At 46.2% G+C, this 24,656-nt stretch overlaps 2 protein-coding genes across 8 annotated transcripts in view; one reads left to right on the forward strand and one right to left on the reverse strand.

Annotated features, from left to right (window-relative positions):
- SENP8 (SUMO peptidase family member, NEDD8 specific) overlaps nucleotides 1-7,393 on the reverse strand; it is a 19,774-nt gene extending 12,381 nt beyond the window's left edge. The window contains exons 1-2 of the mRNA XM_027889374.1: nucleotides 7,384-7,393; nucleotides 2,065-2,071 (exon numbers count right to left, since the gene is read on the reverse strand). The gene's annotated coding sequence lies outside the window, so the exon portion shown is untranslated. The remainder of the gene's footprint in view (nucleotides 1-2,064; nucleotides 2,072-7,383) is intronic.
- Nucleotides 1-24,656, forward strand: part of MYO9A (myosin IXA) — a 168,372-nt gene that overhangs the window by 5,347 nt on the left and 138,369 nt on the right. For 5 of the 7 annotated variants that reach the window (XM_027889155.1, XM_027889197.1, XM_027889171.1 and 2 more), the window contains exon 2: nucleotides 23,732-24,653. In XM_027889155.1, the coding sequence (XP_027744956.1) occupies nucleotides 23,811-24,653 (843 nt within the window). In that variant the 5' untranslated portion in view covers nucleotides 23,732-23,810. Of the gene's footprint in view, nucleotides 1-23,731; nucleotides 24,654-24,656 lie in introns of those variants that run through there. The other 2 variants (XM_027889164.1, XM_027889180.1) reach the window with 1 other exon arrangement.

The raw sequence follows: 24,656 nt of genomic DNA on the forward strand, positions 1-24,656 counted from the left end.
GTGGAAACTCTTTGGAGTTTTTCCAGGCTAAATGAAATAAATAAGTACCTGTTGGTTTAAGGATTATAGTTACTCCCCTTATTCCTTTCTTGCACTGCAGTTTCTCATTAGGCATGGATGGGCATCCCTGTGGAGGGGATGAGGCATCTCTTCCTTATGTAGGGTTCTCAGACAACTTTGGCTGTTCACATGGTGCCAAACCATGGGGAGACAAAGCTGTGGGCCGTAGTTTTAGGCTCTGTTGGTGTTTTTTGTCAGCCCTCCCTTTGTCTCTCCATTGGGTTCTGAAGTGCTTTGAAAGGTCTCTTCCAAGTCCTGAAGGTTTATGAAATCCCTGTTGGTGTTGAGGCCCCTAGGAATACGCTGGCTCTGTGTGCAGGTCAATCCCCTTGATGGGAGGGCTGGACCACACCCTTTCAACCCTGATGTTCTCAGTGGTTCCCACTGGCTACTCAGTTTCTCATGGAGAAATCCTGGTCTCCATCCCTGTGACTCGTAGCAGGTCCTGCAAATCCCTGTGAGGAGCCATGGGGAGCAGAGCAGGGGCTGTCCTGCTGGGATCCTGTGTGCAACAGCAAAGGAGAAATATGTTTTAAAATACATAAATGTTTTGGTTATCACCTTTATTCATGCAAAACCAGCAAAAATATGTGGGTTTCAATATAATTTTTGAGTCTTATTTGCTGGTCTCTTCACCTTGAGTCACTTCTGGTACACTCCAAAATGACCTTGAATCCTGGAGTTACTCTTCCTTCAGATGCCTATTCCAGGTCTCCACTTTTATCCATCACGCAGGGAGAATCTGACAGCCTCTGTGCTGTTCTGTAATCAAAATTCTTACCACTGTCTTCTATTTCTTGTAAAGCATGACCTTTAAAAACGTACCCTGGGCATGGTGTATCATGGTTGAGCAGTAACGGAATAGGAGTGTTTAATCCACATAGATCCATCTTTGGAAAACCTGAGCTTTAAAACCAACCCAAATTACGAATGTTTTTGATAGACTGCCAAGAATTCTTTTACTGTCTTCAGCATCTACATGGTTGCTTTTGAGGGATGAACTTAAAACAAAGTTAACTGAAAATATTTACTTCAGAAGACTTCTGTACATCTACTGTCTTTTCATACTTCACATAAATACATTGACTGAAATTAAACTTCTCCCAAATGTTACCATTTTAACTTTTAGAGGACTTGTCTCTGAGCTTTCAGGTTGGTTTGTGCTTGTTGGGTGCACAGGACAGCTTCCCTAGAGAGGAATTAGTAAATGATTTAATTGTTAAGGAATGTGATCCCATTAGGCAAAAAATAAATAAATAATGGGCCGCGGTGGATCGTTAGAAACGGTGCGCTTGATTAAAACAATGCTGAGCAAATTGTCAAGATTTTTTTGAATAAGTGGGGTTTTTTTGGATGAGAGAGGTTGTGTGGGTAAATAACCCTTCTGGGAGTTCCTTGGAGAAATGTAAGTGCAGGAGAGCTGGTCCCTGCTCCTTAATTCTCCAACTGCTCCAAAAATGGGGCATCGCTGTGTGGGATTTGTTGCTGCTGGCGGTGGCAGGGATGGCTGAGCCACTCCAGCTCCACAGAGGGACTGGGCCAGGCGTTGTTTAAAGGCAGAGCCATTGTTCCTTCTGCTTCTTTTCATCCCAAAGTGAAGTTCCAGCTGTGCTGCCGGGGGACACACAGTTTGGGCCATGTCTGACCCTGCAAGGAGGGCACAGCTCTGTGTTCATCCTGCAGGCAGGAGCGCGGCGGCACCGGCCTGTACGGGCAGGCTGGTGTTCCCTGTCGGAGCAGGGCTCAGCCGGCACTTGGATAATCTTATCTGCAGGCGCTTCTCCGTGCCCGGCAGGTAGGCGAGGAGATAGCAGGACAATGCAGAGCAGAGGTCAGGTTTGAGGAGCTTGCAGCAGATAACGAGGAATCTCAAGAGTTTTCCTCAGCTATGAACAGAATGAACTCACCGAAGGCGGCCGAGGCTTCTGCGGGAGGATTGGATACACCAGGAATCCTTCGGCTGCTCCCTGCGTAACCTAGCCCGGCTCCGAGGAGTGCGAGCACATCTCGGCTCGTCAGAGCACTTGTTTCGTAGTTCCCTGCTCCAAACACATCTCTGGTTTCACTGCAATCCGCAGGGATTGGATTAAGGAGTTTATTAGCACTGATAAGCATTAGCAGCAATATTTTTTCTTCGAAGGCTGAAATGGTACCTCTCAGAAATGAATTGCCAAGAAAGATGACTTGGCAGCTGTTGTCCATTCCTTGCCCCACCACATTTGTAGAAAAGGCATGGACTCCTGTGTTGTTCCAGGCTCAAATCCCTGTGTAATTCCAGGTGGGAGTTGTTGCCTTCCAACGTTTTGCTTCTGAGTTCACCTGTGCTGTATGCCATGTTTCTTTTCCTCTCCTTCCATTTATGTGATTTAAATCCCTCTCTAGACCTGTTGAATTTGTCTGTGGTGAACAATACAATAAATATGAGGAGCAAAAAAATATTAAAAATAGATAAATAATAATAAATAATAATCTTCAGCACATTGAGTAAGAATAATGGAACAGCAAAAAAACTGAGCGCCAAAGTCCACGTCTGAGGTGCTGAGAATTCATGCTCCTACCTAAAAGTTTTTGATGGAAAGAAGTAAGATCTGAACACTGAAACAAGGTGGGGAAAGAACCCCTTCCTGAACGTTTTCCTGTATTTTGTTCCCGTGGAGGGAAGGTGTGAATCTCACCCGCAGCGTCCGCTGGCTGGTTTGGAGCAGCATTAGGGGTTTCCTCCCCTTGGTTGCTTTTCTGTGGTGCAGCTGCTCCAAGGCTGCTTTTGGTTTTGTTTGGTCGGGGAAGATGTGAAACCCGAGGAGCAGGAGCTGAATGAGCTGTTTCATGCAGTTGTTGCAGTCTGGTGAGTGGCCCCGTGTGAGAGTTTTTCAGTCGCACGCAAAGCTCGTCGCAAAGCTCAGTCTAAAAGTAGCTCGGGGCCTGATGTTCGTGGTGCAGGCTGTGTGTGGTGGGGAGATTGTGATCTTCTGTCTCGTGTTGGGTTTATTTTTAGTCAAAATAAAATCCCAGAGAGAATAGCTCAAAAAATAATTGGAAATTAAAACCTGCAGACGTGAATTTACAGTGGCTTAGATGCAGTTTTTCCTCTGTTATTTATGAGTTATTTTTCCCTGCGTGTGGACTTATCCTCTGCTCCAAAAAAAGGGTTGTGTTTTTTTATCTTCTTGTAGGACTGGATCACCTTTCTTTTCTGTTTTGGTTTTCTGGGAGCATTAATCTGCATACTTTCTGTTCAGGTATGTTCTTCAGGGGCTTGGAGGGGACAGGTATTCCAAAAACTTGAACAATTTTCCTTAGGTGAAGGATCACTACGGGTTCAGGTGCTGCCATTATTAGCAAGACTCCGGCCAGCTGCAGTTTAATTTTCTAAATGTCTGCACCTTGAAATTCCTGATGGTTGTAGAAATACGTGTGTCTGTGTGCTTTGGGAGCTGGAGCTTTGGAACGCTGGGATAATATTTAGTGAGCGGTACTGATGGATTTGAGAAGAACTTCAGCTGGGAAATTAATCATCAAAAAACCCAGCCTCTTTGGTTTCTAAGCTCCATGAGGGCTGTAAAATGATTGCAAAACTGCAAAGTCAAGTGAAAAAAATGATTGGGAAATAGTGAGTTAGGGATGTGGTGCACACCAGGAGACCTTGGGATGCTTCTCCTGGTGGGCATTTCTTTCAGGAGCATCCTGCTGAGGTGGGTGTCCTTGGAACCTTGGGGATGGGAGAGGAGACATGGAAAGAAACAAAGCTCAAAACTAACCAGAGAAATTCTTCTGGTTTAGTTCTGGATTGTGTTAGCTGGAGTCTCATCCTTTTGGGAAGAGAAAGACGGAAGATGCTGTGGTGGGATGGAGGACCTGGGTCAGACCAGGTGAGACTTGAGGTGTTCTTGCCATTGTTGCTGGGGACTGTGGCTTCATCCTGCACCTCCCAGTGCTCAGCAGCCCTGAAATCTGGACTTAAACTTGATTTTGGGAGTTGTTTTGGGTTTAGTTTTTTTCTTTTTCCTGGTGTTTTGGGGTTTTTTTGTGTTTGTTTTCTTTTTTTTTCCACCCACAAGTACCTAAAAATACCCCCAGCTCAGGTCACCTGGTAGGAATCGCTGCTTATTGTAGAGGCAAGTAGGGAAGTAGATTTTCTTTGGTGACATTTGCTTGCTGATAAGACTATTTTTTTAATGCATTTCCTTTCCTCATTCTCTACATGCCTTTTAGTTCCTCAAGAAACAAGGTGTGGGGCCTGCTGGTGCCTTAGTGGAGGTTGGAATCCTCTGGGTTTGGAGGATATGCTGAGTGGGTACATTGGGCTGGGTGAATTTTGGGGTGAGCAGCCTTGCAACTGTGTATTATTTTGAGGAAAGCGAGTATTTTGCTCACATTACAAAGTATTTCTGAGGGATTTGTGCTGCTGGTGAAGTTTCGGGTGAGCGTCGCTCACCGCAACGTGCCAGAAAATCGTCACCACACATTTGAGCTCCGTTTTCTTTTCCTCTAATTTTTAAAGCTTTTTTGTTGTCCTGAAGCTGTTGATTTTTGGGCAAAAACAATGCGAGGCAGTGGCTGTGGTCTGCAGGGTGGGGCTCGGAAAGGTCTTGTTGCTGATTCCCTTGGCTGGGAAGGGCTAATTATAGAGACAAACTGGGGAAGGAAGAGAACGGGGTCAATTAGAGCATCCAGCACAGTTTCCTTTAAATTAGAGGTTGGGCTGGAGAGATAAAAAAAAAAAAAGCCCAACCCCAACATTAAAGAGGCACAGAGTGAGATTTGAAAGGCTCTGGTGCACAGCGAGCTCAGCAGCTGCAGCAGATTCCTGCAGTTTCAGTTTGAAGTAAAGAACATGTTGAATTAGGAGGTTGATTACCAGGATTGCCAAATTGAACTGAAAAGACAGAGATGTTCCTGCTGGGTTTATTCTTTAATACGTTTTTGGGTAGCCGTAGGTTGGGATAGCGAATGAAGCAAAGAAATTCTTGTTTCCACCACTGAGTAAAATGGATTTTCTGGGAAAGAGGAATTAATTTGAAGTCTTTAACACTCAGAATGTTTTATTTTCGTAACAAGGCTACTTACGTCTTTCTAAATGTAAAATGGATCAGTTTTGCACATATTTTATCCTTTGTTTGAGAGGCCAGTGGGGCTAAACTTCTTTTTCTTTGAGCTGTCTTGTGGGTTTAAAAGGTTTTTTCCCTGGATTTGTGTGTGAGCTGACTGGGATTAGAGGACACAGTATTTGAAGAGGTGCTGCAGCTGCAGTATGAGCTCTTGGCTCGGAGCTCTGCAGGTGTGGAAAACCATAAACCCCAATGCCAACTGGAATTCCTGCAAGTCAGGAAAAAACCAAGAAGTCTTTCCAGGTGCTCTTCCCAGATGATCCTCTCAGTGCCTTAACACCCTCTTGCCTCAGGTTCCCACCTTTTAGGACAAAGCTGTGGTTTGCAGCCCCTCTTCAGGTCTGCTGGGTACTTTTGCTTTCCCTTTTCCTGGCATCGTGCAATCCCTGGGAACTGCAGTGCACAAAGGGAGATGGCAGAGCAGGGGCAAAAATCCCGAGTTTTGTGGTGCTTTTTAATCCAGATTGGCCAGTTCTGTGTGCCGGTGGTGTGACTCACCCCGGGCTTCCTCACTGGAGGCCACTCCTGGCAGGGCATCAAAGGAGCAGCCTGTGCTTTCAAACCAGAGCCGGGATCTTCCTGGAACAGGGGCTGTTTTTCTGGTCCTGGGATCTCTTGTTGTAGGGAATTTGTGATCAACTCGATGAATTCATCCTGAGGGTGAGAAGGGTTTCTCTTTGCTTCTTGGAGCAAGGCACGTGTCTGTCCACAGGGTCCTGCCCAGCCGGGGCTGGGTTGGAAAAGGCCCCTTGGGATCAAGGACACAATCGGCAGAACAGTTTGTTCACTCTTAGTCTCTCCTGTAGGGCTGATATGCAGGGGTTTAGTGTGTCACTTAGGGAATTCCTTGGCAAGGAAGGGAATTTTTAGTTTTGTTTTTCCTGAGGGCATAGGTAGAGATGTGCTTTGTTCAGGCTGCGGTGCCAGCAGACTCCTGCCCTCCTCTCCTTTGTTGTCCTGGTAAAACTGAGGATGGAAGTGATTCTCCCTCATTTTTGGTTAAACCAGGTTGGCTCTAAACCTTTGAAAGAGTAATTTCTGTTGTAAGTTTTATTTATTTGGAGTCAGGAGTGTGAGCAGTTCTGCCAGGAGGGGTTTAGGATTGTACCACCAGGAAAAGCAGGAAAAGCCGCGGTTGGACCTAGGAGAGGAATGGACCTGCAGGGTCACCAATGACCTGATGCAAGAACCTCCTCCTTGTGAGCTGCACTCTTATTCTTAAGGATTTTTTTCAACTGAATCACATTGTCAATGTTTTGTAGGTCTCAAATATTATTTTATAAGCAACTTAACAGCCTTATATAGTATTTTTAGGCTCTTTCTACTTGTTTGTTGTATCTCCTGTGTGCCTGAGTTATGGCAGAAGTTGCAAACACCTTCATCATTTGAGACTCTTAGGGTCCACCAAGGAGATGTCCTGGCACACCTACAGCCTTGGGGATATTTCTACTTTGGAGGTGTCCTGTAGGGGATGGAAAAGCTGGAGAGAAAGGGATGTATAAATAATTAGAAGCTTCTTCTTTCAAAGGTATGACAGGAGGGTCTTGGAATATCATGAAAGTGATGGCTTTCCTTTTTATTTATTTTCATTAGTGGGTTGGAGCTGGAGATGGGCATCCTGAGCTGGCAGAGGAGTCAATCTCCTGATAGTAATGTGGAATTATACATGAGGAAGGGCCTTGGAGGTACAGATAAAAAATGCCAGGTTAATTCCGTGAGAGTCTGTTGGGGGACAAGAGAAGAGCAACACGGTCTGATAAAACCCGTGATTTTTTCTGCAGTGTCCTGGCAGGGCAGGATGGCCTTTCCCTGATCCCAGGGAAGGTGCTCCGCTGGCTGGGATAAGTGCCTGGAAAGGGAACTTTCTTTTTTTTTTTTTTTTTAGGAGGGATTTAACCCCATCAATTTTTAATTTAGGTAGTGCCATTTTAACTCCCAGATTGCTCTGGTTCCTCTTTTGCTTCCATTTCACACACATGTTTCTGTCCTCATGGTTACTCTGTGTGTGTGACAGCACATGGATGGTGGTGTGGTTTTCATATCACCTCCTTGTTCTGCACCTATCTCCTGCAATCCCTGGAGTTTTGGAGTATTTCTATACTACTTTTTTAAAAATTTAATAATAATTTTCCTTATTTTTCTTCAGCTGATGTTGATGAACCGGTCTGTGCTTTCCCTCTTCCCTGTTGCGCAACGTTTTGTCACAATTTGGGACACTGTAAAACCAAGCTTCCTAATTTTTTTTTTTTTTTTCTGATGAAGTCATCAAAGTAACATTTTTATTCTGGGTTGTTTCCCACAGAGCCCTGAACTGATTTTTCTTGTTGATTTTGGTCAGTCAGCACAACTGCTGAGCACGTGAAGCTTCCCTGCATTGCTTAGTTCTGTTCTGCTGTTTGGTTTTTGAATCAGTCCTTCAGCTGAGAGCCCTTTGATGCAAAGTATTGCAACTTGGGATGCCCTGGACTTACTTCTAGTTAAAATTTTAGCTAGTCGCCTGGAGGTGGTTGTGTGTGAAAACTGCCCATGGGAAGCCACTGCCTGGTACGATGTGCTGAAGGAGGGAATTCTCTGTTAGGTCTGGGATTTTTAATAGTCCCATTTAATTTTGCATGGATTCAGATGTCTGAGCATCAACACTCAGTGCTGTTGCTGCTGTACTTTTCTCCCTCCTCAGTCTAGTCAGGACTTTAGACCTGGCTTTAATTCTCTCGTTTCCTATGATTCTCAGTTAACCCTCTTTTCAGGAAGTCGGTGCTTCCTGCAGCTATTTGTAGTTCTGTGTCCAAGAGAAACGAGGTGATTGAAATATGAGGAAGCCTTTGGGAAGATTCGTTTGGAGGTACCAGGGTGGGGTTTTTTTGTGTGTTTAAGGCATTGTCGAGGTGAAAGCCGGCGGCAGCAGCACCTCATTAATCTTATTTACGGTGTTTGAAGAGTATCTGATGCAATTGTCCCTTCCTCCATACGGGAAATCTAATCTCCACTTGAATTAGCCCTTGAAATAAGGCTCCTGGTTTATAGATGAGTAGACAAATATTAGGGCTGCGTCACTGAGGGCTTTATCCCTCTCCGAGACAAAGCAGTTGGGCTCCAACCCAGGTTATTTATGCACAGAAAACAGACTTATCAGCATTCCTGGATTGCCCCTGTTGCCGAGAGCGGGCCCTCCTGCCCCCAAACAAAGCCTCATTTAGCTCCACGGCTCCTTCCTCATCCCAGAAATCAAATATTTCCCCGTTTTCCCACGTGGCCGGTATTCCTGGCGCTGCCCACGGCGTGCATGCCGAAAATGCATAAAGAATCCGGTGTCCGTGGGCAGATCCCGCGGCAGCCGAGGGCTCCCGGCCCCGGGGCTGGAATAAGTGCAGCCTGTTCCCTTGGCGCCTACACGATCTGATGGCCTGGCAGGGAGGATGGTGAGGGTTAGAAGCAGAGTGTTGCCATTGCAAATGAAACCTCTCGTCCATCCTGCTCTGGAGCAGAGGGATCCCAGAGGTCCATCTTTTGCTGTGGGATGGAACGAGTGAGGCGAGCTGCTCTGAGCCCTAGAGCTTGAGTTCGGCACGGTGTTGGAGGGTGGTTGGAGTTGGAAAGAGGAGGCACGAGGAGAGATAAAAATGATGTTAAATTGGGCACTTCTGGAGTGTCGACTTCCCAGAGTGTTGGCTGTTGTGATGTGGCTTTTTTGGGTGAAAAAAAGTGGAGAGAAAATTGCTTCTGATGGGAGGTAACACTAGGGTAGAGATGGCAGCAGAGTTAATGGATAGAGGAGGTTTCTTCGTGTCCTTATGCAAAATTCCTGGTGAAGATTTATGTTGTGGGGGAATTCTTTGCCAAATAACACCAGGACACCCCTTGGGGAGCACCCCTTTGTTCAGCTCATGCAAAGCCAGCCCTTGACATGGCCATGTTCCAGATAAATCTGAGAAAACCCCTTTGAAGTTCTTCATCACGTTATGGGAGATCAGGCAACTCTTCTCACTTCATCATTGCCAGATAAACTCATTAACTAACCTTCTCCTCTTTATGTTTCTCCTAATTCCGATTTTAAATGCCCTAATGGCCATTTGGTGGCTTCGATACTCATCTGATTGAATCCTTCCTTCTATGGTTCCATGTCTGGCTTGGTTTTCCTCCCATTTGTGCTCCTGCAAATGTTTGCCAGCAGAACTCATGGCACTAAAACTTCCCGACACCTGATTGGTCTTGGTGTAGTAATAATCTTCTGCCTGTGTTGTTCATCTTGAGCCTGAGCTGGTGACCAGAGTCCTTAGACACAGAGAATACAGACTCTCTCCTATGGAAATGTGCCCAAATCTCAGTGTCAGATGCTTTGTAGACCTCTCAGCCTAATGGGAATTCTGGTGGTTGGTGTGATGGGCCTCCCCTTGGCTCGTTTGGATGAGTCCACCCCTCCTCTGCCACCTTGATCCAAAGTCAGAGTCCCACTGGGGATATGTTCAGCCACAGTTTTGGCTGGTTGCTCGTGCTGTTGGCACATGAAGTGTGAGAAATCCTTGCCATCGCTAGAAATGTTTTGAGTTGACTGATTGTCTGTCTCCATGGTAAGCCCACCTCAGTTTTGGCTTTCCTCGTTTCCAATCACGGAGCGGATTGGCCAGACGATCCCGAGGAAGGAGTCTTGGCAAATGTCACCTCCTCTGCAGGAACGTGTTGTCCCTCTTAGTTTCATTGGCTTGATCCAGTGCTTCCCATCTGCTGCAGTGAGTGAAAAACCAGCTCGTTTAACTTCTCTTAGCAAAGGTGGACACTCTCACCCAAAAAAGCCCCAAACCTGCCGAACTAGTAAAGGACAACCTGGCACAGGATGCCATCCCTAGTGTCCTGCGTGGAGGGCTGTGACAAGGGCCTGCTGGGATGCAGTTAATTTCTTCATAAAACCAAATCAAAAGCGTGTTTGCCATGGCTGCTCATTGAGGAGCTGTTTTGATTTATGTTCTTGCATCTTCTGCTCCCGAGACAAAATGCGACGTGGCTGAATGATGAGGTTCAGGGGGACACGAGCCAAACAGATGCACTTCAGAAAATGAAACTTCAATCTTGGATTGACTGAGCTCATTTCCTGGTGTCATTACCTTATCCCGATGATGGATGTGCCATGGTTGTGGGATCCTGCGCGGAGCACGCTTTTTTTCGTCTCCCTTCTGTGGATCTCATCACGCAGCCGAGCCCATCGATCGCAGGCAGCTTCATCTCCAGGCCATATGTTCTCCGAGGCATTCTGGAGGGATAATTATGTAGATCTGTTTTCCTTTCCCATGTGATGCCAAGATGTGCTGTGCTTTTCAGGGAGCAGGGGAAGGCAGGCACACGTGCTCTCAGAGGTGACTTGTGAAGTCATTGATGTCTTGATGACTTCCTGAAGATGCTGTCTCCTGGTGTCTTATGGAGGAGTCAGGGAGGATGGATGTGAAGACAAGGAGATCCTGCAATGCCTCTGGAATGTTTATTAGACTTATTTAACCTCCCATCCCGCTAGTGAGATGATTTCCTTGAAGAGCGACTTCTGAACTGTGGTTTCCATACCATTAACTATCAGGAGGGTGGGAGTTTATGTGATTGCTGTAAATATGAATTTAGAGGATTGAGGATCTTTCCTGCTCAAATCCCTGCAGCGAATGGTAAATGTAAATGGTAAAACTGACTTACGGACTCAGAGAAAGCCCAATCCCTTTTGGGATTTTTCATATCTAGCAAATCATGGAGAATAAACTCAGCTGCAATTAAGAACGGCTGCCAAGGCTCCACTAATTTACCAAATCCCCAGAGCCATGGACTGAAGTTGACAAATTTAACAGCATCTGGATGGTAATAAAAATGTTGAAGCTTTCTTTCTTGAGATAAATCTATGAGTTTGTTTTGAGTGGTTCTTGTTAGAGGTGAACAGGTTGTCCTTGGACTAAAGGTGTGACTGAAATTCCGAGTCTTGTCTTTTACTCTTAATTAAAAAAAAGAAAACAAAAAACCCCCAAACCAAAAACAAACAAACAAACAAAACCCCCCAAAAAATCCCCCCAAAAAACGAAACCAAACCTCTCTCTCAGAGAAACACAACAAAACACAACCAAAAGCCCCTATTCTTTAAGAAATTGCCTTTCAACCCTGATTATCCTTTAAAGGTCAGGGTTAAGGATATTTGTCCAAGTCACATTGCTGATGCGTTTCACCACAACCTTAATTGGAAAGGCTCAAGGAGAGTGGAAAATCCATGAGGCTCAAGTGTCAAGTCAATGAGGACAAGCAGGAATACAAGTGGGTTCCTATGTGTCTGTCAGACCCCGAATTCTAACAGCTTTGACTTTTTTTTTTGCCCCTGAATGTCCAGGAAACTTTAGATTACTTTCTGCCTGCAGCCAAGGGATAGGCAAGGAGAACAAACCAAAGCTGTTTAAAATGTGGTTTTCTGTAGAAAGTGACTTCTGGCTGAGGGTAGGAAACAAGTTTTCTGTCCTGAAAAGTCAGTTAAATCTCAGGGTTCTGGTCCAAATCCTGGTCTGGCATTCCTATACATGCAGGGTAGGAGTAGTAGTTGGAGTAGTTGGGGATAGTCTCGTGGTGGGGGACACGAAGATGGGTTCTTTATGAACAGAAAGAACTTTTTGTATCATCTGAATCTGACTGACTAATCCAAGCAGTGTGTAAATATCGGGGATGGTAAAGAAATAAGGTCTATTTTGGTTCTCTCCCAACAGTGCACGTTGCTGAGCAATAACCCGGCGTTCATGCCACCAGCCAAGACGAGTCCTACGAACCTTCTGCTGAGATCCACGTGCCTCCTAATCCCCTTCTTAGGGCACTTCTGATATTTCCTTGGCATATTTGGAAATTTGCAGGAATGACACACCTGCACATTCTTCCTGCTGCGTTCGTGCTGGCAGCTAATCCTGGGAGCTCTGTGTCTCCGGGTGCCTGATGAGAGCTGAGAGGTGGCATCTGCTCCGGGATGATGGGAGAGGGGCTGGCTGGGTGTATGTCATGGCCCCAGGCAGCTCCTGTCCTAATGTTTCTCATTCTGCCGGTGAAATGGAGTGGAAGCAATTCCAAAACCCGATAGGTTAAATATTCTGGGGTTTTGGTGGGGTTTTTTTGATCATTTTATAGCTGCATCTCCTCTTCGCCCCCCACCCCTCCCTGCTCCGTAATGACCTTACTTTGCCTCCGGCGAGAAAATGGAACTAATTTTGTTGACTTGTCTTTTTAAATACTCATTATTGGATTTGCCCGACCTCTTTTTCTGACGGGGAGAGTTGTGCTGGCCCCGGGCCAGCGAATAATTTGTTGTAATCTGAAAGCGTTTGGTTAAAAGGATTTACAGCCCCTCACTGAAGGGACTCTCGGGGAACTCTGAGGTGTGTGTGTTGCTGCGCTGGGGTGGACGAGCGTTTTGAAATAAATCCTTGGAGAGTGAGTAAGATAAGACACGTGCACAGCACTGGAAATATTTCAGCTGAAATATTTGCCATGCGGCGAATGTGAATTAAGGATTTAATAACTTGGGGAAAGGAAGTTGTGTGACGTTTGTAGGGGGGATTTTGGAAGGTGGCTTTGAATTTTAGGGAGAGGTTTGTGATCTTACATCATATTTTTAACGTGGCAAAAACTTCTCTATTCTCTTTTATGGCTGATGTTGGATTCTCCTAAACCAGCTTCTAGTATTGGAGAAATCCATCTCAGTGATGATGTGCTTGTGGAAAACCACTGAGATCTGGATATCATTCCCATCCCTGCTGTCCTTCATGTAAATAAAAGGTGGAAATGAAACCAGGTGTTACCTGAGCCTGTTCCACCAGAACCAGCATCGCGTTTCCGTGGCTCCCGATAACACCCGGCTGACCTTGGCTCTGTCCTGTCCCTTCCAAGGGCAGGGATGCCAGATCTGGGAATTGTTCCAGGCTTATGGAAGCTATTTGCTTGCTCATAATCATTTTTGAAAAGCTTCAAGGAACTCAAGGATTATGTTTCTAATCAGTTCTTCACTGCAAGTTTGCTCGATGCAGAGTCATCTCTTTCTGTACCGGTGGCACAGAAAGTATCTGGAATATACTTAATATTTTTTATTAATAGTTAAGATTTTTCTTTTATTGAGGAAGAGGCTTAAACCCCAGGTGTGCTGCAGTTTTTGGAGGGGTATCTTTATCTCCTCATATGGAGCTCACTGTGTTTTTGTGGGAAGGAGATGCCTCTGCTTCTGCTTGAACATGGAAAAGAAAAATTGGGAGAGACAGGTCAGCACATGGGGGAAAGTAAAAGGTGAGAGGGCCAGATGACTTCCTCTGGGAATAACCCTGCTAGTCCTTGAATAATTATAGAATCAGCTCAGACATGTTCCAGCCCAAGGTATCCTTGGGGAGGCTTTAGATTTACAGCAGGTTTTGTAGGAAGTGAACACAGGAGGTGGAAAAGGGATTTTTTTTTTTCCTGTTGCATCGGGCACCCCGTGTCGGGATAAGAGTGATTATCCCTGGATGCAATCAGGGCAAACGCCGTCCCGGAGCTGCCTCCGGAGCAACCAGCGGGAATTGCATCACCAGCTGTCGGAGGAGCTCTTGGGCAGACCTGGCTTAGAAGAGCTGCTCTTTGTCCCCTGCTGGTTCTGCTTGGGATGTGGAATTATCTCGGAGATGTTTAATACTGGGCTGCTGCAATCTGTCCCCTAATTCCTTCGGCCAGCCCAGGATGCTCGACCTCTCTCCGTGCTGTGCTCCACGGCCTTTGTTTTCCCTTTGTTTCCCCTTTGTTTTCCCTTTGTTTTAATCTTCCCTTTTCGAGGATGGAGCAGATCAGAATTTCTTTTTCATAGCAGTGCTCTGTCCTAATGAAAATTCATGCCTGCCAATGGAGAAAAGTGGGAAACTCACCCCCCACTTCATACGCTGGTTGGAAAAGCAGTCCCAAAGACAAGGGAGGACTCATGGAAGTGCTGAAGAGAAAAAGCAAATCCATTGTGCTGATTTGAATATGCTCAGGTTTAATTTGCGCCCACTGAAGCATTGAAACCATTCCGCTGCTAGTCTGGTGAATATTTCGATTTTTGCTGCTCCATCTCCCAAGAAACCAGATCTGCAGCTTCCAGACAAGGTGTTTTTTTCAGGGAATATAATGAGATACAGGCTATTACCTCCATCGACTTAATTCTTACCTGATTGGACTAATATATTGATTTATAAAATAATTTCATTTTCCTGAACGTACTTCTGAATTGAGTTTTCTCCACAGCCACATTCCTCTGCTCCCCTGTTTTGTGTGGAGCTGTAGCTTGGCTGGCTGAGGTGGAAGCTGTGACACAAGTCCAAGAATGAAATCCTGATCCCAGCTGGGGTTGTTGGTTTTTGCCCCAGACTGGGAAGATTCAAATGAAGTGCCAAGTCCATGCATGTCTTTGTCCCCTGGTGTCATCTCAGTCCTTGTTTGTAGGTTTTGTCTGTCCTGCTTTGTGTTGGGGGGGCTGTAGGGACTTACCTGTCTGCCAGGTTTGGGAATAAGGGATGCTTTCCTGCTAATCCCTGTCAGTGATATTCCTTTAGCACAAGGTGTGTGAACCCCCATAAGCAGTTTTGAATAACCCAGAGGCACCATAAAATACAGGTTTATAACAGCAGAATGCTGGGCCAGAGCATCATCTGTAGATCCTTGGTAATTCACCGCTAATTTCATTTGAAAAAGGTGAATTATGGCATTTCTAAGGGATGCATCGATTCCCCAGTGCCGGTCATCCAACATCCCTGAATTTCCGCAGCCTCCAGTCAGCATTTCTGAACCATCAGGAAAAGCAATATCTGCTGACCTCAAGGAGGAGCTGAATTTATCTTGAGCAGGACTTGAGGTTCTGCTCAGGTGAGATCTCCCCTTGCAGAGCTGCCTCCAGCTCTGGGGTCCAACAGCAGAAGGAAATGGATCTGCTGGAGAGAGTCTAGAGGAGGCCACGGAGCTGCTCTGAGAGCTGAAGCCCCTCTGCTCTGGAGCCAGGCTGGGAGAGCTGGGGGTGTTCAGCTGGAGAAGAGAAGCTCCAGGAGACCTGAGAGCCGCATCCAGTGCCTAAAGGGGCTCCAGGAGAGCTGGAGAGGGACTTGGGACAAGGGAAATATTTTGATTAAATGCTTTAATATCTCCTCCTTTTCTTTTGCTGTTTTTTTTTTCTTCTCTGTCTGATATCAATATTTTCAAAGAACCACAAAGCCTGTGTTTTCAGGTAACTGCCAAGAACTATTTTTAGTAGAGCTGTCAGCTCTAATTCAAGGGATTTTTCAGTACTTCTTGCATTGTGAGAAGGCTTTTGTTTTTTGGTTTCATGTCCTGATGCTTTCAGAACACTTCTTCAAATTTAAAAACCACTCTCGTGTTGTGGGACTTGCTTGACAGTTTAATTTTGAAATGGATTTAAACCAGCCACAAAACAATATATTCTAACATCCTATTCCTGTCCTTGCTTGTAAATTATCATCATCTGTGGGCTAAATATTTTTGATAAATATGGCCTTTGGATGAAAAAACCTTTTTTTTTTTTTTTTTCTGTGAACTAGTTGCTGGAAGTCTTGTTTAAAGTCTGACTCATCCTGTTTGGTGTTTGTTTTGGTTTTGGGGTTTTTGTTGTTGTTTTTTTTCCTTTGTAAGGTAACTAAGCAGATCTGGCAGGACAGCTTTAATATTCTTTTCTCTTTGATCTCTGACAGCACATTTCTGAGTGCTTTAAGGTCTATTCTTTGTGCTGTATAGGCTGTACAGGGAATATATAGTCTGTTACCAGCTCTGCATCAGTCTCTGGATAATGGAATCCTGCTCCTGCACAGACCAGGGAGCAGAGGGATGTTTTGGGGGTTACTGTTCCAAGCTTTTGACTAGTTCTACATCGAAAACAAATCCTGATTTCGGAGGATTTTGAAGTGCTCAGTTTAAAGGAGTGGAAGGTCCCTGCATGGTTTGGCTACAGAGGTCAAATTCCTAAACTACATGGAATATTTATCAGTTATTTCTATTGCTGTTCTAAAATCTTTAGGTTATTAAATATCCCTGAGCTAGGTGAGGCACTGGACATGGAGAGGAGACAGATAACACGTGGCATCATCTTTTACTTAATGTGAAACTAAATCCAGGCCTGAGCAGCCTCTTGATTTCCTGACGAGGCTGCAGCTCCTGCTGCCGAGGGCTGACCTTCATTTTGTGTGGAGAAGCTGATTCTCCAGGGGAAAACGATTTCATCTGTACGTGGAAAATGGGAAGGAGATGCAGGCAGAAGGGGCAGCCAGGGGGTGAAGGTAGTTGAGGGTCTGGGGAGGGTTTTAAAAGGATGAGGATGAGCTGGAGTGGAAACCTCAGTCATTTTGTCTGGGAAATCAGAGTTGCAGCAGAAGCAGCCAGCAGCTGCAGAGGTAGGTGCACATGGACTCCCAAAACAAGTTTATTCCTATTTGGATGCTTAGGAAAAGCTGGATTGTAGCATCACATCTTGGTGGGAGACAGAGCTGAAAAATTGGGGAATCAGTTGTTTAAACTCCTGTTTACTGACAGGTGTGCTCTCCCTAAAGAATGGGGTTTGGCTGCTGCCCAGCCAGAGCTGATTCTGGTTGTTCAGTCTAATCTTGAGGAGCATCTCTCTGGTCAGTAGGAAAGTTGGAATTGTCTTGGCAGAAGAGAAAGCTCCTGGGTGTGTGTTGGTGCGTCACAGGTAATAATTCTTGGGAAATGCAATAAAATAGGGAAAACTTGAAAATTTGATCTGAAGCAGATTGTTTGCCAAAAAGAGTTTTTTGTGAGAAGGCTTTAAAACCATCCCTTCCTCACTATCAGTTGCACTCCATAATCCTCCATAAAATAAGGAGAGGGAGAACATCGGGAGCCACATTATTCCATCTTCAGTGCTGCTGCACTTCAATTCCATTTTTCTCCTAAGCTGCATTATCTCCTTCAAAATAACTTCAAAGCTCTAAGACCACAGGAAAAACATCTGAAATTATTAATTACTACTTGACCCAGTATTCAGAAATAACATGGTGACATTTGGTTACGTAAATTGTCCCTAATTCGGTATTTTTAAGGAAATACAGCACAGGTGTCACAATTTCCAAGGTGGTTTGATGTTTATTTTACCGTATCCGTGGGCATCATGAGAAGCAAGGCTGAGAAGTGTCAGTTTGTCTTGGCTCCTGCTGGAAGTGCGTTGAGTTTCCCAAGGAAGGAGACCCCCAGTTGAGGATCTTCTGGAGGATATGGCTCTCCAAGCCAAGGAGATCCTCTGCAATGGATCTGTGTATTGATAAATATTGGTATATCAATATACGCAGTTGGTATGTGTCGATATACACCTCTATGTCAATGTTCAAAATACTTTGCCATTTCATCGTAAATGTGAGAAAGGATTTCTTGGAAGAAAAAATATAAAAATAGCATTTTTTTTTTTTTTAATGAGCTGTCCTTTATTTCTGTTATCTTTGGAATATTTGGAATGCAGCGATTCGATTGCATTTCGGTGCCGGTGTTTGTGCATCCTTGGTTCTTCTGGGAAGAGAAGAACCTTTTTGCTCAACTGTCTTTTCAAGTGTGATGCTTGTTGGAGCTCTGAGTGGTCCTGGAGTGCTGCCTCATCCTTCAGTGGGCTCCCTTTTGGGCACAACACTCCTCAGGCTTCCCCCACCACTGCTGCCTGCAGGGCTGTTTGAGGAGGAGGAGGATCCCTTGAATTCCCCAAGTTTTGTTCTCTGAAGCTCTCGAGCTCCTCTAGGATAGCAACACCTTGTCCTTAACACTGATGTAATTCCCGAGCTCTCAAAAAGGGATTTTCTGCAGCTATTTTGGGGCTGGAAGATTCTTCTCAGTGTGAGTTCCTTTAGTCCTTGGCAGTGTCGTTCTGCTCTTACACTTCGTTATCCTTCTTTTTTAACAGGTTCAAAAAGATTTTCAGTGTGAGCACTGCTGGTTTTCAGGCTCCAAACGGGAAATTTTTGCCCGCAGACTAAAATATAAAGAGCTGGACCCGTGTTTGGTAAGATGAGAGGCTGATCCTGAGTCCATTTACAGTTCCTGCAGCTGTCTCCCTGTGCTGGTTCTGCCCTGAGCTGCCATCTGTGTGGGACTGGACAGGGATCTGTGCTTTTGAGATACCGACTCCAGGTTTGTTTCCAGTTGGCTTTCCAGAGGCTGAACTGCTCTGTGTACACCTGTAAGGAGCAAATCCAACCAGTCAGGGTGGGAAATGTGCTACTTTGGCTGTTCAGGTGAGCAGAGTTGCTGTGTTGGTGATGGAGGTTCTGCCTGATGCCTGGAGTTAATCTGGGAAAGCCTGGAGGTGCTGGAAATGGGATTCTGTCTGTTTTATGGATATTGGATTTATCTTGATGTTTGGAACAGGGCTGTCCCACCTCTGGCCAGTGACTGTTTCCTTAGTTGTGAGAAGCAGCAAAGCAACGTGTGCCAAGGATTTGTCCCCCCAGAAATATCCAAACCCTCAGGATACACCAGGCTCTTCCTTAGTTTCTGGCTTTTTGATAGTCCTTGCCATTCCATTGGCTGTTCTCATTAACCACCTCGGGAATGTGGGAGCAGCAAATCCAACAACAGCCACTCTTGCAGCCTCAGACAGGATCCAGCAATTCCCTTTGGGTTGTTTAAATTTTATTTTCTATATTACTGTTTTTTTTGTTTCTGGCAAAAAGGGCCCAGGGAGCAGCTGGAGGGCCCCGCTGTCTGTGTAGAGGACGTGTTTTGGGAGAACAGCAGAGCTTCCAGAAGTCAGAATGCAGTGACTCAAATCGGGAGCTCAAGAAAGAGGAATGATCGGGGGCAAGATTTTCCTGGCACCGTTTCTTTGGGTCTGCAAGCTCCACACAGAAATGCTGGGATGGAAGCCAGCATGGGAATCACTTCTCCCATGCAGTTGCCTCAGTCAAGACCTCCCCAAGCCTTCTTGTAGTCCCTTGGTTTAATTCTCCTTTATCTGTCCCTTGTCCTTGTCTTTGGGGGCGTCCCCAGCCGGTGGGGCAGGAATCCTGCGGGGAAGAGCTGCGGTCACTGTGGAGCCCCATTTCCTCAAACGCTGATTCATCCCCTGCACAGAAGGTTCTTTGACCTTAAGGGGAAGAGTAAGTGATTGTGTTGTTATGCACGTCCTGATTCAGTTCCTCTTCCTCAGAAACGTTTGAAACAATTTCTAGGAGCAACTCCTTTCACAACAGCTTTTCTTGCAATTCCTTTTTTAGTTGGGTTGATTTTCCTTCCCATTTTCGTTTTGTCTCAGCTGAGAGGTCTGGTAGAAGCTGAGAGATTTCCACAGAAGGTGCATCAGCAAATGTGATGAATTGATAGCATCATCCTCACCCATCTTCCGGCTCTAGAGGAGAGGAACATGGAGTGGTTGTCAGACCACAGGGGAATATCAAGACCTCGTGACATGGGGTGATTGCAGGCTCTGGAGGGGATTATCATCTGCTGTATCATCCGTGTATCCAGGGGCTCCTTAAGATCAGGACGTGTCAGATTAAAGCATGAGTGAACAGATCCCATCTCTGAAAGAGAGAGAGAAGCACCTCCAGTGCCCAGCAAGGAGCTCCCAGCGATGTGTTACCCTGGATGTCCCCGAGGTGTTATTCTGGGATCAGCGGCACGAGGCTCTTTGCTCCTGCAGGAGAGAAATCTGAGCGCTCTTGTGCCGATGGGTTCGGATGAATCAGGGAAATGTGTTTGGATTGGCCATTTCTCCTTTAGATTTTATAAGTTTATCTGGAATTTCTGCTCCACATGGTGTGACATGACGTGCTGGTGATGGATAAATCCAGGCTGTCTTGAGGAAACCCAGCCTGAGGATTGGGAACAGGGAGAAACTCACTATTTTTGTAGTCCTTCGCTGGGTTATGGGATGTTATAATAAACCCAGTGAACTTTGCTTCCAGAATTGCCCCTTTTGCAGCCTCAAGGCTGACACTGATCTCTGTTTTTTTCCAAATCATTCAGTGTTTGGCAAACTCTGTCCGTGATTCCAGGCTTTAGCTGTCACAGATTATTTATGCCGGGTACGGATGCTTCCAGTGCACAGTTTATTTTGGACTTCTGCCACATATTGCTCATGCTGAAAGTGAAAATACTGAGATTGGGGTTTCTGAATATGTATTAAACCATGGTCAACTAGTAAAAGATCACATAGAATGGAAAAATCAATCACTGTTTACAAATTTAGAGGCTGCACAAAACCTAATTGACCATCAACATTTTAGTCTTTCTGTCAACCTGCTCCTAATCAGATGATTTTTATCAGGGCCTCTGAGCTCCTTGGAAATATTAATTTATTTTGATGTGTAGGAGGACACAAGGCCCAATCTGTAACCATGTTTGCAGATCCCACTTTTTATGTTCCCAGTAGAATTATGGTAGTGGAGTAAGACTGAGCAAAATCAGCATCCAGGGTTAATCTGAGTAATAATCTTCATTCAAAATGGAAAAGGATATAGAACATATTAGGCTGAACATAAATGATGGGAGGGCTGAAGCCCCTCCGCTCTGGAGCCAGGTTGGGAATGCTGGGGGTGTTCACCAGGAGAAGAGAAGCTCCAGGAGACTTTAGAGCCCCTTCCAGTGCCTAAAGGGGCTCCAGGAGAGCTGGAGAGGGACTGGGGACAAGGGCCTGGAGGGACAGGCCAAGGGGGAATGGCTTCCCACTGCCAGAGGGCAGGATTAGATGGGATGTTGGGAAGGAATTGTTGGCTGTGAAGGTGGAGAGGCCCTGGCCCAGGTTGTCCAGAGAAGCTGTGGCTGCCCCATCCCTGGAACTGTCCAAGACCAGGTTGGACAGGGCTTGGAGCAACCTGGTGGAAGGTGTTCCTGCCCATGGCAGGGGGTGGAATGAGTTGACCTTTAAGGTCCCTTCCAACCCAAGCCATTCCATGATTACATATTGACTTAAAATGCCATAAAATGTTTCCTTTTTTTTGTTCCTGGGAGTTTGCACAAAATGCACAAATGTACAAAATGCACAAAATTTATAACTGACCAAAATGGGGAATCATTTTTATATGTTCTCATTTAAATGTAAATACAGAGCGACACAAAAGCCCTTTAATAAAACCGGTGCGTAGAGTCCTAGGTGGCAAAATACAAGCTCTGCATTGTTCTTTTCATGTTCCTATTTAATTTTTGATGTCCAAGCACAAAAATTATTATTAATAATTTTTAAAGTCATACAATAGCTAATATGACAGTCTGCTCAGACAGTTGTCAGTAGGAGAGCCTGCCATATGCTAATTACCTAATTACGCATCTCTCGTTGCAATGTTTTCTCCCAAATCCTTCAGGTAAAGCCGAGTGTCTGCAGGAGGTGCTCAGGCTGAGCAGGGCTGGGCTCATGTGCACAGCAGTGGTTGGGAGACCACAAAGTAATTAACTTCATTAACGTTGCTTTGACCTCACACAATACCCCAAGCCATGTTTGGAGTTGTTACCACTAAACCCTGTGGCACCTCTGGGATTTATAAGGCTTGAATTGACACCCCTTTGCTTTCTGACCTTGCCAAATTTGTTAGTCATTAGTGGCAGCTTCTGGTGTGTGAGTGGTTTGTGGGGGGTGGGATTTGGCCCCTCTTCATTCCTGGATTTCCTGGGGCTTTGAGCATCTCCAGGGGGTTCACGCTTGGCTTGTGATCCTGCTGGATTCCAGTTGTTTGGATGCAGAAGGCACAGCTGTTTGTTGTTACACCAATTCCATGCAGAATAAACATCTCTAGAGACGCGAGGAAAGCGTTTGGGTGGGTGGGGTAGAGTGGCCTGAAGCTTTATAGCGTATTTATGGAGTGTGCAGGAGGGAGGAGGGAAGGGCAGTTTGCTCAAGGTAACCAACTTAAAGCCCTGTTTGCACTTCCCACGTGAGTCTTGGATACGCTCCGATAACACCAATAAAAATAGCCAGCCCTCCTGGCCTGAGCTTTGAAGTAAAATCTCGGTGAGGATTTATCAAGCTTAAGTTTGCTGGGTTTTTTTCCCCCCCTTCTTGAGGAAAAGCTCTGGAGCTGCAGAGCTCCACAAAGCCCAACCCAGCACTTGACTGACATCATCCCTATTGCATCTGTGCCTGTGGTAAAGCCATAGGAAAGCAGCTGGAACGCTTTCCGGAGCATAATGTATGTCCTGCTCCCGAGCAGCGCACCGCCAATCCCTGCCAGATGGATCGCACTGGGACACGTTCACTGCCTGGTTTGAGGAGCGCGTGGCTGGGGATAATCTGCTGCATGAAATATTGGAGAGGCAGACAGTGCAGCAGGAGAGTGTGCTGCTGGTTTGAGGGCCTCAGAAATGAAACACAGCTCCAAATCTCTTCCTTGCAGTGCCTGTGGAAGCTGAGAGTGGCTATGCTTGAACTGAAGGTCTGGGATCTGGGAGTGTGGGAGGAGTGCAAGGACAGGGCAACCAGTGAAGGGCTTCTTCTGAATTCTCTTCCCAGCACTGAGTATTTGAAGTTCCCTAAACCTATTGTGGGTTTTGACCTCACGTTTTTTGACCCTTCTTGAGCATTTCTTTGAAGCCATGAGGGAACGGTCACAGTTCTGAGGTCCTGCTCCAGTGGGGCAGCACTCAAGGAAAAGCTCAATATTAGGATGTGCATCATGTAAACTTTAATCTGTATTGAGTCACCTGCCACTTGATTGCCCAGATCCTGGCTCTGAGGGTCTGCATTTCTATGCAGTTCCCTTTTGTCTTTTTACTGGAATAACTCTTTGGCATCTCCCAGGGCAGTTTGGAGTTTGTTAGAACCAATTGGTGGAAAGCTGAGGCCCCTTAACTCTGGATTTACTTTCATTTGGGGCTGCTGCTGGGCTGTCATCTTCTTGTAGTGAGGAAGTTCAAGGAATCAGCTGCTCATTTGATGTCCAGCACCAGAAGTTTGTGTTCTGCGAGTTTTAAGCAGTTCAAGAGAAATAAAAAGTGTGACTGTCCGAGGGAGGTGGCTGTAACATTTCATACCTGGTGTCAGATATGGACATTTCTGGGAAAGGGGGACTTGGTAGGGGGAAAGTGCTGCTTTTAGAACCTGATGGGTTCAAAATCTCCATGAGAGGAAGAAAAAGGAGTTTATCTACTCCTCACCAGTACAGGACCATGGAAAAATGTATCTGAGGCAAGGGCCAGATCCACAGGGTGAGGTGATGTTCATTTTATCTCAGGAACCAAAATCTGAGAGTGCTGTGCCCATGAATTGATTCAAGGAGATGTCTGGTGTTTGTTTTATTCTCTGTACAATACACTGAAAATCAGAGGGTCTTTTTGAATCTTTGATGCTTCAAATTTGGGGCAAAATCAGCAAAAACTTGAGGTGCTATGGGAGTTCCGTGTGAGTAGAGCCTGTGCTGTGGGGGCCGTGTTTGGGTGTTCAATACATTCATTTATTCCAGCTTTGGGGTGTGAAAACCCTGCTCTCCTTCCAGATACCAGTTGGGAATCATCATTTGCTTTCTTTAAGGCGATTGGCATCATTACTTGAGTTGCTCTGTTGCATCTCCTGGTGCATGTTGGCAGCTTTCCAAGGTGCTAAACCACCTGATCTGTTTTTATTCCGCCCCCTTTAGCATTGCTGACATGATGACCTGACAAGACCCAGGCCGGCCCTGACTATGCAGCGCGGGTACTGATGGGACAGGATCCAATATGAGTGTGAATGATGTTGGAGGAAGACGACGCTTCGAGGAGAGCGAGTTCACGCTGCACATCTACCCCGGGAGCATCGCCGAGGGGACCATCTACTGCCCCATCACCGCCCGCAAAACCTCCACGGCCGCCGAGGTCATCGAGTCCCTCATCAACAAACTCCAGCTGGACAAGACAAAATGCTACGTGCTGGCCGAGGTGAAGGAGTTCGGAGGGGAGGAATGGATCCTCAACCCCACGGACTGCCCAGTCCAGCGCATGATGCTGTGGCCGCGCATGGCCCTGGAGAACCGCATCAGTGGCGAGGATTACCGCTTCCTCCTGCGGGAGAAGAACCTGGATGGCTCCATCCACTACGGGAGCCTCCAGTCCTGGCTGCGGGTGACGGAGGAGCGGCGCCGGATGGTGGAGCGCGGCTTCCTCCCGCAGCCGCAGCAGAGGGACTACGATGACCTGTGCGGGCTGCCCGACCTGAACGAGAAGACGCTCCTGGAGAACCTCAGGAACCGCTTCAAGCAGGAGAAGATCTACACCTATGTGGGCAGCATCCTCATCGTTATCAATCCCTTCAAGTTCCTACCTATTTATAACCCCAAGTACGTCAAGATGTACGACAACCACCAGCTGGGCAAGCTGGAGCCCCACATCTACGCCGTGGCAGACGTGGCGTACCACGCCATGCTCCAGCGCAGGAAGAACCAGTGCATCGTGATCTCGGGAGAGAGCGGCTCGGGGAAGACACAGAGCACCAACTTCCTCATTCATCACCTCACCGCCCTCAGCCAGAAGGGATTTGCCAGCGGAGTAGAACAGATTATTCTTGGAGCTGGCCCAGTGCTTGAGGTA

This window comes from Empidonax traillii, unplaced genomic scaffold, assembly GCF_003031625.1.
Source record: "Empidonax traillii isolate 1590-97213 ecotype Southwest subspecies unplaced genomic scaffold, ASM303162v1 scaffold12:size2584012, whole genome shotgun sequence".
Lineage (NCBI taxonomy): Eukaryota > Metazoa > Chordata > Aves > Passeriformes > Tyrannidae > Empidonax > Empidonax traillii.